Below are 17,168 nucleotides of genomic sequence, written 5' to 3' on the forward strand. Positions count from 1 at the left end.
ACCCCTTGTGATTTTTTTCCTTTTCAGGCAAAAATTTAATAAAAATGCTGGCCTTACCCCTTGTGATTTTTGCATTTTTAGGCCAAAATTTGATAAAAATGCTGGACTTACCCCTTGTGAATTTTTCAGTTTTAGGCTAAAATTTGATAAAAATGCTTGACTTAACCCTTGTGATTTTTTTCCTTTTCAGGTAAAACTTTACTAAAAATGCTGGAGTTACCTCTTGTGATTTTTGCAATTTTAGGCCAAAATTTGATACAAATGCTGGACTAACCCCTTGTGATTTTTACAATTTTAGGCAAAAGTTTGATAAAAATGCTGGACTAACCCCTTGTGATTTTTCAGTTTTAGGCAAAAATTTGATAAAAAAGATGGACTTACCCGTTGTGATTTTTTTCCTTTTCAGGCAAAAATTTAATAAAAATGCTGGACTTTACCCCTTGTGATTTTTGCATTTTTAGGCAAAAATTTGATAAAAATGCTGGACTTACCCCTTGTGATTTTTTTTCCTTTTCAGTCAAAATTTAATAAAAATGCTGGCCTTACCCCTCGTGATTTTTTCATTTTTAGGCCAAAATTTGATAAAAATGCTGGACTTACCCCTTGTGGATTTTTCATTTTTAGGCAAAAATTTGATAAAAATGCTGAACTTACCCCTTGTGAATTTTTCAATTTTAGGCTAAAATTTGATAAAAATGCTGGACTTAACCCTTGTGATTTTTTTTCTTTTCAGGTAAAACTTTAATAAAAATGCTGGACTTACCCCTTGTAATTTTTGCAATTTTAGGCCAAAATTTGATAAAAATGCTGGACTAACCCCTTGTGATTTTTGCAATTTTAGGCCAAAATTTGATAAAAATGCTGGGCTTACCCCTTGTGATTTTTTTCCTTTTCAGGTAAAACTTTAATAAAAATGCTGAACTTGCCCCTTGTGATTTTTTTATTTTTAGGCAAAAATTTGATAAAAATGCTGGACTTACCCCTTGTGATTTTTTCAATTTTTGGGCAAAATTTGATAAAAATGCTGGACTTACCCCTTGTGATTTTTTCATTTTTAGGCAAAAAATGATAAAAATGCTGGACTTACCCCTTGTGATTTTTTTCCTTTTCAGGCAAAAATTAAATAAAAATGCTGGACTTACCCCTTGTGATTTTTGCAATTTTAGGCCAAAATTTTATAAAAATGCTGGACTTACCCCTTGTGGATTTTTCATTTTTAGGCAAAAATTTGATAAAAATGCTGGACTAACCCCTTGTGAATTTTTCAATTTTAGGCTAAAATTTGATAAAAATGTTGGACTTACCCCTTGTGATTTTTTTCCTTTTCAGGCAAAAATTAAATAAAAATGCTGGACTTACCCCTTGTGATTTTTGCAATTTTAGGCCAAAATTTTATAAAAATGCTGGACTTACCCCTTGTGGATTTTTCATTTTTAGGCAAAAATTTGATAAAAATGCTGGATTAACCCCTTGTGAATTTTTTCATTTTTAGACTAAATTTTGATAAAAATGCTGAACTTGTGATTTTTTCATTTTTAGGCAAAAATTTGGACTTACCCCTTGTGATTTTTGCAATTTTAGGCTAAAATTTGATATAAATGCTGAACTTGTGATTTTTTCATTTTAGGCAAAAATTTGGTAAAAATGCTGGACTTACCCCTTGTGATTTTTGCAATTTCAGGCAAAAATTTAATAAAAATGCTGGACTTACCCCCTTGTGATTTTTGCAATTTTAGGCCAAAATTTGATAAAAATGCTGGACTTACCCCTTGTGATTTTTGCAATTTTAGGCCAAAATTTGATAAAAATGCTGGACTTACCCCTTGTGATTTTTTTCCTTTTCAGGCAAAATTTAATAAAAATGCTGGCCTTACCCCTTGTGATTTTTCATTTTTAGGCAAAAATTTGATAAAAATGCTGAACTTACCCCTTGTGAATTTTTCAATTTTAGGCTAAAATTTGATAAAAATGCTGGACTTAACCCTTGTGATTTTTTTCCTTTTCAGGTAAAACTTTAATAAAAATGCTGGACTTACCCCTTGTGATTTTTCATTTTTAGGCAAAAATTTGATAAAAAAGATGGACTTACCCCTTGTGATTTTTTTCCTTTTCAGGCAAAAATCTAATTAAAAATGCTGGACTTTACCCCTTGTGATTTTTGCATTTTTAGGCCAAAATTTGATAAAAATGCTGGACTTACCCTTTGTGATTTTTGCAATTTTAGGCCAAAATTTGATAAAAATGCTGGACTTACCCCTTGTGATTTTTTTCCTTTTCATGCAAAAATTTAATAAAAATGCTGGCCTTACCCCTTGTGATTTTTGCATTTTTAGGCCAAAATTTGATAAAAATGCTGGACTTACCCCTTGTGATTTTTTTCCTTTTCAGGCAAAAATTTAATAAAAATGCTGGCCTTACCCCTTGTGATTTTTTCATTTTTAGGCCAAAATTTGATAAAAATGCTGGACTTACCCCTTGTGAATTTTTCAGTTTTAGGCTAAAATTTGATAAAAATGCTGGACTTAACCCTTGTGATTTTTTTCCTTTTCAGGTAAAACTTTAATAAAAATGCTGGCCTTACCCCTTGTGATTTTTTCAATTTTAGGCCAAAATTTGATAAAAATGCTGGACCAACCCCTTGAGGTTTTTTAATTTTTAGCAAAATTTTAATAAAAATGCTGGACTTACCCCTTGTGATTTTTTAAATTTAAGGCTAAAATGTGATAAAAATTAAGGATTTACCCCTTGTAATTTTTTCAATTTTTGGGGCTAAAATTTGATAAAAATGCTGGACTTACCCCTTGTGATTTTTTAATTTTTAGGCCAAAATTTGATAAAAATGCTGGACTAACCCCTTGTGATTTTTTTATTTTTAGGCAAAAATTTGATAAAAATGCTGGACTTACCCCTTGTCATTTTTGCATTTTTAGGCAAAATTTAGATAAAAATGCTGGACTTACCCCTTGTTATTTCTTTCAGTTTTAGGCAAAATTGTGATGTAAAAGATGGACTTACCCCTTGTGATTTTTTCAGTCTTAGGCCAAAATTAGATAAAAATGTTGGAAATACTGGGTCTTAAATATTAATTTTTGTTCTTGATTTTGAGGAATCGTTACATCGAAAAGTGGACAATAATATCTCAAAAAGTGGCAACGGTAGACGACTCAAACCGAAATTGTTCTGCACCTCGTCGTCGTCCTCCATTACACATCTGCATGAAATTTCAGGCGATTTGGAACACTTCATTCAATCTAAAAAAGAATATGATATTGTTTGTCTTAAAAAGACAAACAATTTTGGCAGTTCAGGGTGAAGGACTGTAGGTGCCAAACCAGTCTTAAAATTTCAACTTATGAGAAAGGCAGTCTGCACAGGTCGAAACGTGATACAATTATCAATTCTTTCAATTATCAATTCTTTGGTTGGTAATTTATAAGCAGTTTAGCAACAGTTCAGTGTTACATGTCAAAGAACTGTTACATTTTTTATATTCTACATTATAAAGTTAAATAAACTACATAACAAAGCTTACCCATAGAGACATTAAATCAAAGCAAATCATCGTAAGTATATCCACGGTGTTGACAAAATCAAGCATGTCTGGTGGCCATTTTGAATATCGCATCACAGCATCAAGCCGTCGAGTACCCAGACTTCTACTTCATGTTTATCTGATGTCAAGCAGTAATCGGGTACCTGCCGTTTGCTTTGACTTTATATAGTGTAAGAAAGGTTCGTAAGTCTAGCATTTTTATCAAACTTAGAACAAAATTTGACAAAAATCACAAGGAGTAGGTCCAGCATTTTTGTAAAATATGGACCAAAAATTGAACAAAATTACAGGGGGTAGGTCCAGCATTTTTATCAAATGTTTACCAAAGTACTGAACAAAATCCAGGAATTTTATCAAATTTCCAACAAAATTGTAACAAAATCACAAGGGGCAGCTCTATCATTTCCCCCCCTTCAAATTGGATCAAATTAAAGCAAAAACAACCTCGCTGTAGTATTTTTAAAAATATCTCTTTATTACTATCCAGGCTCTTCACCTTTTACATCTAAGAAAAAAAGGATATTAAAATTGATGACTTGAATTTCACACATTATAAAACACATCTACATGTATCTACAATAAATCTAAAGTACATTAAGGCGTTAAACTTAATAACAAATTCATTGTCAGTGTCAGTCTTGGTAGATGAACAAAAAGCCTAATGGGATGGAATTATGATTTCTGCAAATAGGTCCACAGAAAAGAAATCAGCGGTGAGCAAAACCAACGAGTCAGTCTGCACTTTACTGATGGTAATGATCACCTTATTTGTTCATTTTCTTAATTGGCGGTAAACTATTAGTTGTCCTTGGGCTTTGTGTGTATTGGACGGAACAAAGATGGCAGACTACGACTATTAGACAGTCAATGAAAAAAAAATGAATAGTTCTTGAAAAAAAATAACATGGTGTGTACAATGAGGGAGACTTTTAAAGGAACTTTAAAAAAATTGGTTTATGAAACTGTGATAATATTAGGCATACTGTACTGCGCTTTAAACTTCTCAACTCCTATGGAGTATGCAGCAGCGGCAACAACCTCTGCCCTGACAGGTAACCATTTACTCCTGGGTGATGAGAAGCGATTATGGTAAAGTGTCTTGCCCAATCACACCAGTGCATGACCGGAATTCGAACCCACACTCTGATGACATCAGAACTTGAGTCAAATGCTCTGCACCACTCATTCTGACACATTACTGAACAACTTCATAATAAACACAAAGAATCTCAAACTACTATAAAACTTTACATTAAACCATTAAGCAAAATTTGATGCGCTGATTTTGAAGTTTGGATCTAATATAAATATACTATGAGAGAATTCTGTACAATCTTGATTTCCAAAAATTTACAAAAAAAATCTGAGAGCTTAAAATTCTGAGTATTAATTCAGACTCTAACAATTACATTCTATTTAGACTGCACTTTAAATAAGAAACATCTACAGTTAAAGTAATTCATTGCAAGTTCACATCTTATAAAATTAATTGGTCAGATAGTAAGAGGGTTGCCTGTGTACTATGCTCTGAATTCACGGCTTTGAATTTAAATTCTGAGGTTGGTACAGTGCAGATCTATCACATGTTTCTCTTCAGAAAAACCTCTTTGAACAGATTAAAATCTCTTCTATACTAAACCGACAACAAAATAACCAATACTAAACAAAGTTTTATTTCTCGAAAAACTATTGATCTCTAAGTTCAAGTAGAAATTACTCAATAAATTACGGACGGCAGAATTCGACCAACACTGTTTTAAGATTTTGTATAAAACTTGGACGGAATAATTAAATTATGAAATAAGATTGCAATTAAGAATTCTGAGAACAATATTAACTACATGTACTTATATACACACAACAGTTGTTAACATTCAATTTGACAAAGCTACACTTTTTTCTTTGATCGGACGGACGTCAATAAATTGTAAAATGTCAATTTCTTGTGGACGGAGAGGATTGTTGAATACAAAAATACAAAAATATTTCATCGATGTCAAAATCAGGTCGATATTTTATCAAAGAAAACAAGAATAATTTAACCATCGTTTATTTTGCATTGTCTTAAAAATTAACCATTGTGCATCTCTGAGTAATAAAAATAGCTATAAAAAGATTTTCAGCTTTAAAAGTTTGCGTAAAAACTACTTTATTATCTTTATTTTATAACGGGGTGAACCAGTCTATTAAATTCATTAAAACCGCACTAATCATTGGAATTGACTAACAGCGCCCGCGTTGTTAACGCATAAGACACAAGGCTCAGCTCACCAAAGCAACAAACTGCCTAGCACAAGCATCTGATGTCACACTCGAAGTGCCTTAGAATGTTATAATTTGTCATTTATTTCTTGTGGGGAATATGGTTCATTTATTTCTTTCCGCTCTTTCGGACGTAGGACTGCAGCTGTTGTTGTTTCTCTTCCAGTTGGCTCCGATGAGCGCTGAGTCTCGTTGATATGTTTTCTCGTTGGACAGTCAGACTCGTCAGTTTGTCCTTAGCGTCACTCAGTTTGGCTGTAGTGGCTCGGATTAAGGCCGGCTGTGGCAGGAAAAGATATTGAATAAATATTAAGTATTGTTATGTTGTCTTTATCTGTCTGAAAATGAAATGGACGGACCCTCGGCCACCCAGTTTTTTATTTTCCAGCAAATGTGGACATCCATTCTTTACAAAACCCTTGCCAAAACCCAGGAAAGGATCCCAACACAAGAAAAAAAACCTGGAAGAAATTTATCAGCTGTTAAAAAGATAAGTTAAACGTGCAACAAGAGGCCACCTTTGAATAAAACTATGTTTCTCACCTCAGATTCATCAAATTGTCCCTCCATTAGTTGTTTCTGTGACTGTAGTTCTTGTGCCATTTCATTGATGCTGTCATGAAGCTTGACAGACTCCATGTTAAGATCGGAGAACTCCTCACTCATCCTGTCAACTTTATCTTCTAGTATCTTCACTTCAGCCTGAATGAACAAAACCAAATAATGAACGGATTAATGACGCAGAAATAGTTAAGGTGATTTCTCTCCTGCTGCTTCCCAGGTTGTATTGTAAACTTGAGTAAATCCAGCGGTCACTCCTGCACTCATATAGAGAACATTAATTTCTGTTTAATCATCATCATACTCTCTGACTTTACTAATCTGGTTGATGTTTTGCACTGCTATTTTCAGTTCAAATGTCAGGAAAGTGAATAAGGAACAGAAAAATAAGGTTTTGTTTTAGAGTTGAAGATTCCATGTTTACATAGCAAAACATTTTAAATTATCAGTTCATTCCCAAACCTTTTTTTGACCCTATTGTTTGAGCAAAAGTTGGTACAGTATTGTGGCCGTTTGCAGCTGCTCTGGGCATTTTAGTAGAAGACGTTTGCAGCTGCTCTGGGCATTTTAGTAGAAGACGTTTGCAGCTGCTCTGGGCATTTTAGTAGAAGACGTTTGCAGCTGCTCTGGGCATTTTAGTAGAAGACGTTTGCAGCTGCTCTGGGCATTTTAGTAGAAGACGTTTGCAGCTGCTTACAGTCTCTATGGTCTCTTTAGTGTAATTTCTGGGCCTACTCCTGCGCTTATTTGGGAAAGTAGTTCATTCTGCGCTACCAGCCATGCTCCTACTGGATGATACCCATGCCTACATCCTTACACCCCTGACTTTGAAGGGGGTATCCCTGTTTCAGCCACAGGAGTAAATGACAGTTGATTTGGGTCGACAGCCCAAATCAGTTAAGTGTAGTCATCACCCTTGAAGTGGTCAATTCAGTCCCAAACCTTTTCTTGGACCTTCTTGTTTGAGCAAAAGTTGGTTAAATATTGCAGTTGTTTGCGGCTACTGTACAAGCGTTTTGTGAGTTCAACGATATCACCCCCACAAAAATAAACAATTCACAACAATCAACTAACCTGGAGTGTATTTTTCTGTTGATCTGGACCAGTAGCTGCCTTCATTGATCTCCTCTCAGCTTGGTTCCTACCTCCACCTCCACCAGCGACACTCTGCCACATGGCTGTCCCGCTCAGCTCACCCGGTAGCTCCAGTAGAGCCTTCTTAGCTAACGCCTCTGGTGCGTTACTCGCTGATGGAGCTGGGGTGCCCATCAGAGTCGCAAGACGCTTCTCAATCTCATCGTCTGTGCCGTGCTGCCTGGCGAGGTGGGATTTGCCATCTGTTGAACCCAGAAGACTCTTCATGGCATCGCTGACGGCAAAACTGCTGTATTTGGATAATCTGGTTGGAGAGAAATAACGATTGAGTTATTGAACAAAATTCTGGATAAAAAAAAAATTCAAAGTTGATGTCAATTTCAAATATATGGTTTGAGTCATTTCATCAAGCTCAAAGTGATATTGAAACCATGCCAAATGATAAAATCATGAACGCTCAGTTTAAGTTTTTGTTTTTCTATTTATTTGTCACCCTATAAGTTGTTAACCCCTTGCTTTTTTCTGCACGCTTTCAAACCCCATTCATATGTATTTCCACTTCACTGCTTAAGTTTCACTTAGTTACATGTTCATGTTTGTTGTGTTGTCATTTAGCCTTCGAGAAAGACTCTGCTAGGGTCAAAACGTCAGGCCATTAACTGTTTTTTGTTTTTTGTGAGATAATCCTTTTTCTATATCTTCATTACATGTAATGTATATTGTTGACAGAAATTTCTAGAGCCATGATCCTTTTGCTTCAGTGTCTCGGTCTAGATGCATTGATCTGGTGCAGTATCAAAGTGGTCTGCTGTCGATTTCACCAAATTCTTCCTAACTTATGATTACTCTTAGTCCAGTAACCAAAGACGTTAGGGTGCATTGAACCCATCCTCATTCTAACTCGAGATAGGATCAATCCTAGCGTTTCATGAAATCGGCTGCTGGACATTCAATTACCTTCATACACACAAAAACTCTTCTGGAGATGTTTTAATGAAATAAGAACCCTGTACCTTTCTTGGAGTCTATCATTAGTGAAGCGAACACCGTCTTCATCTGTTCCTCTAAGCAGCTTCACATCTAACAGTTTCTCCACCGTCTCGTCCTTCTCACTCCCAGTCTCTGCTGAACCCATGAAGGCTTCCAGAACCTTGTGGCCTCCTTCATCGGACCCAGCCTCAGGGACTGATGGAAGGGTGGCATTGTGACGGTAGCGAGCGAAGAACAAGTCATTGCAGATTACTGAGAGAGCTTGGTGGAAATTGCGATTGAAACTGGCTGAGGTGTCATCTCTCATGTCACCTGGTTTAGTAAGAAAATCATCAAAGCATAAATGAGCAGGATTCCAGTCACAAATTGTATACGTGACATGGTAGTTTGGCTGGTAACCTTAGTCTGGTAAGCAACACATTTTTGTGCTTAGCTGTTTTATCTGCTTAAGCAGCGCTATGAAATTGAACCCAGGTCTTAGAAACAGTGAAGAAATAAATTTAATGACATCGATTTTAAATTTTTAGAAGGCATTCAATAAAATGTCAAGAAATGACCTACACACTTAATTGTCAAAATCTTATTTGCGCAGAAATATAAGGTCCTTGTATGGATTTTGTAAAACAGCATTTACATATTTTGTAGCTCCAGGTAAATGGAGTTTGTTGATCAAGGGTGGTCTTCAAAGTATTTTTTTGGTACAAAGAAATATTTGTTTAAACAATATTTTTTTCTTGATTTTTTTCAAGTTAACACGAAGACAACTTTGAATCCAAGATCAGAGAAAGAGAGTTATACCTGTTTTAATATGAGCCAGAGCATGAACCAAGACTATGATGAATTCTCCAACGATATCCAGCCTCGCCTGTCGGACATACAGAATACGGTTTGTGTCATCGTAGTGATATGAGTTACGGTAAGCGTTCCTTGCCAGTTTGTCATTAACGGGTATCTTGTCTGCCAGTAGGAGGGTGACGGGATTATGAGAGCAGTTGGTGGCCACTAGCTTAATTACGAAGCAGCCAAACTTATAGATGATGAAGTTACGAGCGTTGAGTTTGCTGAGGTCGATGGGGAGGAGCTCTGTGTCTTGGGTCCAGGCGGCATCGTGATCGTCAACAAATGGTTCATCTTAAAAGATATAAATATATGATTGGTAATCTTCAGAAAAAATCTCTTACCTCTAAATATAATAACAATAATGAGCAGTGAAAGACATAAATACATGATTGGTAATCGTCAAAATTAGTAGAAGTTAAATTGGTTTTACTCTTACACCGATGTGTGTGAGCACTGTACACTCGGCACTTTCCCTGAGTTCTGTAAAAAAAAAATGGCAAAGTGTTTGAATCCCAGCTGAGTATATGCTAGTGAATTTTGTTCACAGAACTCGGGAAACAGTGCTTACACACATCGGCGTGAGGGAAACACAAAGTAATATTTAGAAGGAATCTCGTACTTCTAAAAAAAGTTTGAGCAGTTGAGAAAATCCTGAAAATCCTTTTTGTAAACAAGATTATAATATTGTCTTATAGACAAGTGTATCAAGCCTGTACCTTGTCCTCTCTTCTTTGGAGGCAGATCTGCATCATCCATCGTCTTCTTAATGTCTTCTAGTTTCTTATAGAGAGGAGACGCCATGAGTAGAGCAGCCAAGTCAGCGTCACTTAACGGTGCAACCGATGAATAACCGGACGGGAAGGCTGCATTTCCTTGGGTGCTCTCATACGTGATGCCAGGGGTGACTCCCTCAGAGAGTAGATGGTCTGTGTCGACACACTCCTTCAAGGCTATGACCTGGGGTAGAGATAGAGAGGAATGTTAGGACCTTGTTACACAAGCTTTTACAGGCAGCTTTAAGTTTGCTGAGCAGAAAATTGTGAAGCAGTTAAGCATCTCCATACGAGCATGCCTAAGCCCAATTTTAGAGAACTGCTTAAAGACACTGAACACTATTGGTAATTGTCAAAGACCAGTCTTTTCACTTGGTGTATCTCAACATACATGTACACGCTTAAAGACACTGGACACTATTGGTAATTGTCAAAGACCAGTCTTTTCACTTGGTGTATCTCAACATACATGTACACGCTTAAAGACACTGGACACTATTGGTAATTGTCAAAGACCAGTCTTCTCACTTGGTGTATCTCAACATACATGTACACGCTTAAAGACACTGGACACTATTGGTAATTGTCAAAGACCAGTCTTCTCACTTGGTGTATCTCAACATACATGTACACGCTTAAAGACACTGGACACTATTGGTAATTGTCAAAGACCAGTCTTCTCACCTGTTGTATCTCAACATATGCATACAATAACAAACCTATAAAAATTTGAGCTCAATCGGTCATCAAAGTGGGTAGATAATAATGAAAGAAAAAACACTCATGTCAAACAAAGTTGTGTGCTTTCAGATGATGATTTTTAGACCTCAAATTCTAATTCTGAGGTCTCGAAATCAAGTAGCAGGGCACAATTTCATAGAGATGCTTTAGCACAAAAAGTAGCTAAGCACAACAAACTAGTGCTTACCAGAATAAGAATACCAGCCAAACTACCATGTCACATTTATAATCTGCGACTGGTCTTCTGCTCATTTCTGCTTAGCAGACATGGTTAAAGGAACGTTACAGAATTGGTAAGAAACAAAACCATGAAGATCACAGATTTACATAAAACTTACACGGTCTAATGATGATGATAGTAGACAACATCCCTTGAAACATTTCTGTCTGAAATGTCATATTTGATGAGAAATAAATAATCTAATTTCGAGTTTGGAGTTTATCGCTCAGTGAGCGTTTTATTCATTTTTATTTTGGCATCGATGCAATGCAAAATTTGTAATTGGTTTTTCACTATTTTCTCGTGACCCAGATGGCCGATCGATCTCAAACTTTTACAGGTTTGTCAGTTTACATGTATGTATATGGTGGATTACAAAGAGTGCTTACACTGTCAGCAACTGGTTTACTAGCAAAACCACTTCTGTAATGTTCCTTTAAGTAATATTTTCTGCTAAGCAGCTCTCTGATTTGGAAGCAGGTTTTGTTCTACCTGATTAGTAGCTGTATCTACAAAGAAATTTTTTGAACAAGGTTCATGAAATGATGCCTGTCAGCTCTTTTACCTCGTTAGTCCTCATCTGATCCTCTTCTTGTTTGATTTGCTCCTCATGCTCTTGCCTATTTTCCTCCTTCTGATTAACGAGATCTTCCTCCTTTGCTTTGCGTCGTTCCTCACGTCTCTTCTTTAGACGATCCTTAAAACAAAAATCAAACAAAATCATAGTAGTACTTTGTTTGATGCCTCAACATCACTGTGTGAATATTACGGAGTGCTGCCAATCCATTAAGTCAAATGACCCAAGTAATTCAATGTAAACACACCCACTTGATGAAAAGGATGCATAATTCCGAGTTTTTGTGGACAAACTCGGACATTCTTTAAAGGAGCTTTTCCGTAATTCTACCAACCACTCTTCATCAGTGTCTAGGGCTGTTCCCCCAAGCCTCTGCTTATTTAAACAACCTCCTTACTAAGAGTAACTATAAATATAAATATGAATAGTAAACTTGCAGGTACAACCATGAGTAAAATCTCTTTTGAAGGAGTGGTGGCTCTGAAAAGAGCTGGTTTGGTCTCGACATTTCGAACAGTATACTCTGCTTGTCTTCTTATATCGTTACATTTTAGTATCATTATCATTGATCATGTTTACTCTGAGCTTGTATTGGACCTTTATAAATGTTGTCTTGATGATTCTGTCTTTTCCTTATTGTACAGAATTAATTGCTTCATTGATTAGTTCTGACTGGGACTCGAACCTACATTCTGCAGATCAGAAACACGAGAACTCGAGTCCAGCGCTCTCTTCCGCTCGACCATTCCCACCAACCATTCTTGTTTCTTACCTGGAGGTCACTCTGCATGCGTACCCGGTCAGCATCCATCTTGTTCTTCATCTTAGAAAGATCTCTTTCATACTCTTCAATCAGTCTCTCCTGATCCTCCTTACTGCCTCCACTCTTCTGAAGTGCCTCCAGTTTCTCCTGCAAGAAAAAACCAAAAACACCAACCATTAGTTTCCACATTGTTTCTTTTCCTTGGATCTTTACATTCTGTTGTCAGTGATAAAATGTTGTGTCTCCATTTTGCAAAAGTGTTTTATCTCTGTTAAAAAAAAAAAAATATTATTATTATCTCGTTGTATCTTGACTTGACTCGGAAACCCAAACCTTTCTCACAGTTTTTTTCAAGACTGCATGTCAAAACAAATATATCGTATTTTTGAGTTTCTAAAATGAAATCTGTAATTCTTCTAAAACTCTTCTTTGACTTTCACATGGAATGTAATAGAAAATCTTAACCTATTCCAAAATTGTTCCATATTCCAAATGTAACCCAGAGGGACCTCTCCAGACTGGGCACAGGGTGGTCTGTGTAGGAGGCAGAAGTGGCATCTCAAGACCAGTCTATTTGGAAGCGTCTCACAAGTCAGGCAGCATGTGCAGAAATGCATGATGCTGACTGACGATTCAAATTTTGTTATCTCCAAACATACCTTGTGTTTCTGTTGTTTCTCCTTAACCATTTCCTCTTTGCGTTTATTCAGCGCAGCGAGTCTCTTAGCGTTTCTTTCCTTATCTTTCTTTTCTTCATCTGAGAGTTGACTGTCAAACTCAGACAGCTCCTGGGCCATCCGAACCTTCTCAGCTGCTTCAAAGTCTATCAATAAAACAGTATTACAATCAGAATTTATACCAGAGTTTTTACTGCCCTTGAGGAGCAGTACTGCCTTGAAGACCTAATTGCAGCAAACTAGAACGCTGTGAGATGTTCCGTTCCTGGCCAAAAATTTGAAGAGTAGATGATGGACTCAAACATTAACCATCCTAAAATTCCTCCCCTATTTCATTTTATTTGTTTGTTTGATCTTCTCAGCCAGGGAACTCGGCAAACTCCCACAAAGGGATTTATTCACCCAGCTGGCAACAGCTAATCTCTCTCACACAAACATTGGTTTATTGTGAACAATTTGTAGTCACAATGGAGGCACCCTTGATGGCAACTGGTCGCTTGGCTGCAAACTGGGGCCAATTTCATAGAGCTGCTTAAGCAAAAAATTTGCTTAAGCATGAAAATAGCTCGCTTATTTTTCAAACGTTACTGGCAAAAATTTCATGCAATATACATTGCTTGTGACTGGTATTTAGCTGTTGTTTACTTAGCATATTAATTGAGTGGAGTCTTGGCCGGTAATCTGATTTTACTAAGCAAGGATTATTTTGCTTAAGCAAAATTTTGTGCTTAAGCAGCTCTTTGAAATTGGGCCCTGGTGTTAAGTTCGCTAAACTCTTAACAGCAACACCAACAATATATAAACCTTTGGCTAAATACTTTCAGGGACCAAACAATCTTTAGTCCTTACCTTCTCGTTCTTTCTTGATTTTCTCCTCGTTGGCTTCTCTCTCTTTCTCCAATCTCTGACGGACGTCTTCAAGCTCCTGAGCAGCCTTAGCTGCTTGCTCTGCACTCACCATCTGATTGGCCTGGTCTCCACTCAAATCTCTCAAGGCATCAGCGTATTCCTATGCACATCAAAGTAATGAACAATCAAAGATGAATATAATATTTTTACAAACTCAGTTTTTTTTCAAATCTTCTCATAGAGCCCACTTGAAAAGGAAGACCCTTATATTAATTATATTAATAATATCGAAGTCTTATATAGCGCACGTACATGTATCTACCAAACAAGGTACTCAAGGCGCTGAGTATATACAAACTTTCAGAAAGATAGGTTATTGCAGTGATGAATTCTGAGACCCAATTATTTAGCACCTTATAAGGGTTTACTAGGTGCTACGGCGCATTAAGCAGCCACAACCAGGAACACCGTGGCGAACCCCTTCTCTTTTCAATAAGTGCACTGGGTTCTTTTACATGCGTTACACAACACATGGGACCAACGGCTTTACGTCCCATCCGAAGGACAAAGCAATGGTTAAGTGTCTTGCTCAAGGACACAGTGTCACGGCTGGGGATTCGAACCCATACTCTGCTGATCAGAAACACCAGAGTTTGAATTCGGTGCTCTTAACCGCTCGGCCACGACACTTCCAATAGTTGGGTAAAAAAAGGACAATTTAATCAAACAAATACCTTATAAATTTCATGAAATACTAGCACATAAATAAATATGATTTTGTTTCATACACTTTAGTTGTTGTTTGGGGTGCCAGTCAGAAGACAAAGGTATTAACAAAATAGGGAGACCGCCAACTTAGGGCTCACTTGGTTGAGCATGGGCACATTCGACTGCAGGTTCAGCTAAAGTAAATTTTAATTGCTCAACCCAAAACTATTGAAACTATTATTTTGTGACATTATGAACAAAAATCAGGAAAATTTGTTCGCAAAGAATCTTGTACCTGATAGTGTCTCTCCTTCATAGCCAGCTTACTCCGAGCATATCGGAGCTCCCAATCCGCCAAGGCCCCTTGCTCTATATCTCTCTTCTCTTGGGCAAACTCTCTCTCCAGTTTACTCAGCTCAAGCTGCTGTTGATTCAACAACGCAGCTTTCTTCTGCTCCATCTCGTCCGGGCTTAGGTCCTTCTTGCTCAGGTCCGATAACTCCCTCTCGTGCCGCTGGAGCATGGACTCACGCTTTCCGTGGTATTTGTCGTTTAGCTTGGTTAGGGCACCCTCGATGGCGACTTGGCGCTCGGCACCGAACTGAGCGTCGAGATCGTTGAGCTCTTGTGCTTGGCGTTTATCCAGAACCTGATGAAGTGTAATCATTATAATATTGTTATCAAAATAGTTTTAGATGTAGCACTTTCAGAGGTAACACCATGTGTGTATCTAATTACTGGGTAGACTGTGTTCTTTTCATGGTCTTGTTTATATTCTACTACCATGGAGTAGATTTTTGGAACTCTGGAGCATTTTCAGTTCTGAAAAGAACTGTCCTGCTTTTTAACTACTACCTGGGTGGAGGGTAGAAAATTGGCCTGGACTACTACTTTTGCTTTAGTGGTTCAACGCACTGCTCGTTATTAACCTCGCTATCACATAGCAAGTTCTTAATTGGTCTCAACAATTCAACTTGCTTGCTCTAATCATCATCAGGGGCCAATTTCATAGAGCTGCTTAAGCAAAAAATTTGCTTAAGCACGAAAATAGATCTCTTACTTTACACATGTTACTGGCCAAAATTTTACGCCATATACATTGCTTGTAACTGGTAATTAGCTGGTGTTTACTTAGCATAACAATTGAGTGGAGTCTTGGCCGGTTATCTGATTTTACTAAGCAAGGATTTTTTTGCTTAAGTGAATTTTTGTGCTTAAGCAGCTCTATGAAATTGGGCCCTGGAGACAACTTTGAATTGATACACCACTGGTTCTTTCAAAACCACAACACATTGAAGAAATCATTGCATAGTGTCATCAAATCCCACTCTCTAGAAAGACAAATCTGGAAAACCTACCGCTCGGATAACCTTCTCAGTATTCTCCGCTCCTTGACTCTGAATTCCCTCCAGCATGGCATCATGCTCAACCTTCTTAACGACCTCGGACTTGACCTCAGCTAGTTCCTTCTTCTGCTCAAGGAGCTCCCGAGCCATCTCCACGCCCTGTTTGCGCTTCTGCTCATTCAGGAGACGACGACGGCGCTCTGCGAGTTTCTCACGAGCAGCAAGTAGTGCCCTGGCGCGGTCGTTCTCGATGCGATCTTCTAGTTCTTCAAGCTCACGAGCGTGGGATGCGAGGAGCTAGAATACAAGAGAGGTGTGGAAAGAATATTAGGCGTCTTTTTAAACAGAAAATGCTGTCAGATTTGCACAACCAGAATGGAGGGTTTTAATAGTTCTTTTGGATGTTACATTATTCTAAATGGAACGATATTAAAATCAGGGTCATAATTTTTCAGCCCAAAGGCTGACCTACTTGTTCATACGGTGTAAGGTTTATTTTCAGGCTACTTGATCTCCATTTTCCTGATTTTTCCAAAGGGCAAAATAATCGGAAATCAGACAAAAGCAGGAAGAATTTCATGCCTGAAGACAACAGGTTCTGAAATTTCCAACACCCCTACCCCTGGCTATGAAACTTTTGGTAAATAGTGGATTCTTCCTGCGTTTGTGTCAAGACTGCTAGTTGTCCTACCTGTCCAGCCTCTTCATCAGACATGTCTCCTCTTCGTGCCGCTAGTTCAGCAGCTTGCTTGTTTCTCTTCTCACTCAAGAGCTTCGTTCTCTGTCTCTCAAACCCTTTCCCTTCTTCCTCCTCTTTCTTTCGGGTCTCATCAGTCAGTTTCTCTGCAAGCTGCTCTCGGTCTTCCTTCTGACGGATCTTCAAATCTTCTTGGATGCGTTGGTGCTCACGGATGACAGACTGAAAAAAATATGAAAACGATTGATTGCTGACCAATGATGATTTATTACTCTCTTTTTGATGGTTTAAATCTCATAAAACCTGGATGCATAGGTGCTCACTGAGGACAGACAGAAAAAGGAATGATTTAGGTTTTATTGAGAAAATGACTGTTTGCTGCTGCTGACCAATGAAGGTTGTATTACTCTTTTTTCTCAGATACTTCAATGGGAGACAACAACGAGAATTGCCTCCATGCCCCATGGTCATTGCCTTGGTGCCCTTGAAATGCTCAAGTAGAAATTTACAATTTCC

The 17,168-nt window shown here is 37.6% G+C and overlaps 1 protein-coding gene across 3 annotated transcripts in view; it reads right to left on the bottom strand.

The window, feature by feature from the left end:
- Positions 1 to 4,004: 4,004 nt before the first annotated feature.
- Positions 4,005 to 17,168, bottom strand: part of LOC139951353 (uncharacterized) — a 65,898-nt gene continuing 52,734 nt past the window's right edge. For all 3 annotated transcript variants that reach the window (XM_071950210.1, XM_071950209.1, XM_071950211.1), the window contains 13 exons: positions 16,647 to 16,874; positions 15,968 to 16,252; positions 14,905 to 15,258; positions 13,902 to 14,061; positions 13,035 to 13,198; positions 12,385 to 12,522; positions 11,601 to 11,732; positions 10,018 to 10,258; positions 9,260 to 9,592; positions 8,485 to 8,773; positions 7,451 to 7,775; positions 6,359 to 6,517; positions 4,005 to 6,095 (listed from right to left, as the gene is read on the bottom strand). In XM_071950210.1, the coding sequence (XP_071806311.1) occupies positions 5,925 to 6,095; positions 6,359 to 6,517; positions 7,451 to 7,775; positions 8,485 to 8,773; positions 9,260 to 9,592; positions 10,018 to 10,258; positions 11,601 to 11,732; positions 12,385 to 12,522; positions 13,035 to 13,198; positions 13,902 to 14,061; positions 14,905 to 15,258; positions 15,968 to 16,252; positions 16,647 to 16,874 (2,979 nt within the window). In that variant the 3' untranslated portion in view covers positions 4,005 to 5,924. The remainder of the gene's footprint in view (positions 6,096 to 6,358; positions 6,518 to 7,450; positions 7,776 to 8,484; positions 8,774 to 9,259; positions 9,593 to 10,017; positions 10,259 to 11,600; positions 11,733 to 12,384; positions 12,523 to 13,034; positions 13,199 to 13,901; positions 14,062 to 14,904; positions 15,259 to 15,967; positions 16,253 to 16,646; positions 16,875 to 17,168) is intronic.

Source organism: Asterias amurensis, chromosome 19, assembly GCF_032118995.1.
Source record: "Asterias amurensis chromosome 19, ASM3211899v1".
In the NCBI taxonomy this organism is placed as follows: Eukaryota; Metazoa; Echinodermata; class Asteroidea; order Forcipulatida; family Asteriidae; genus Asterias; species Asterias amurensis.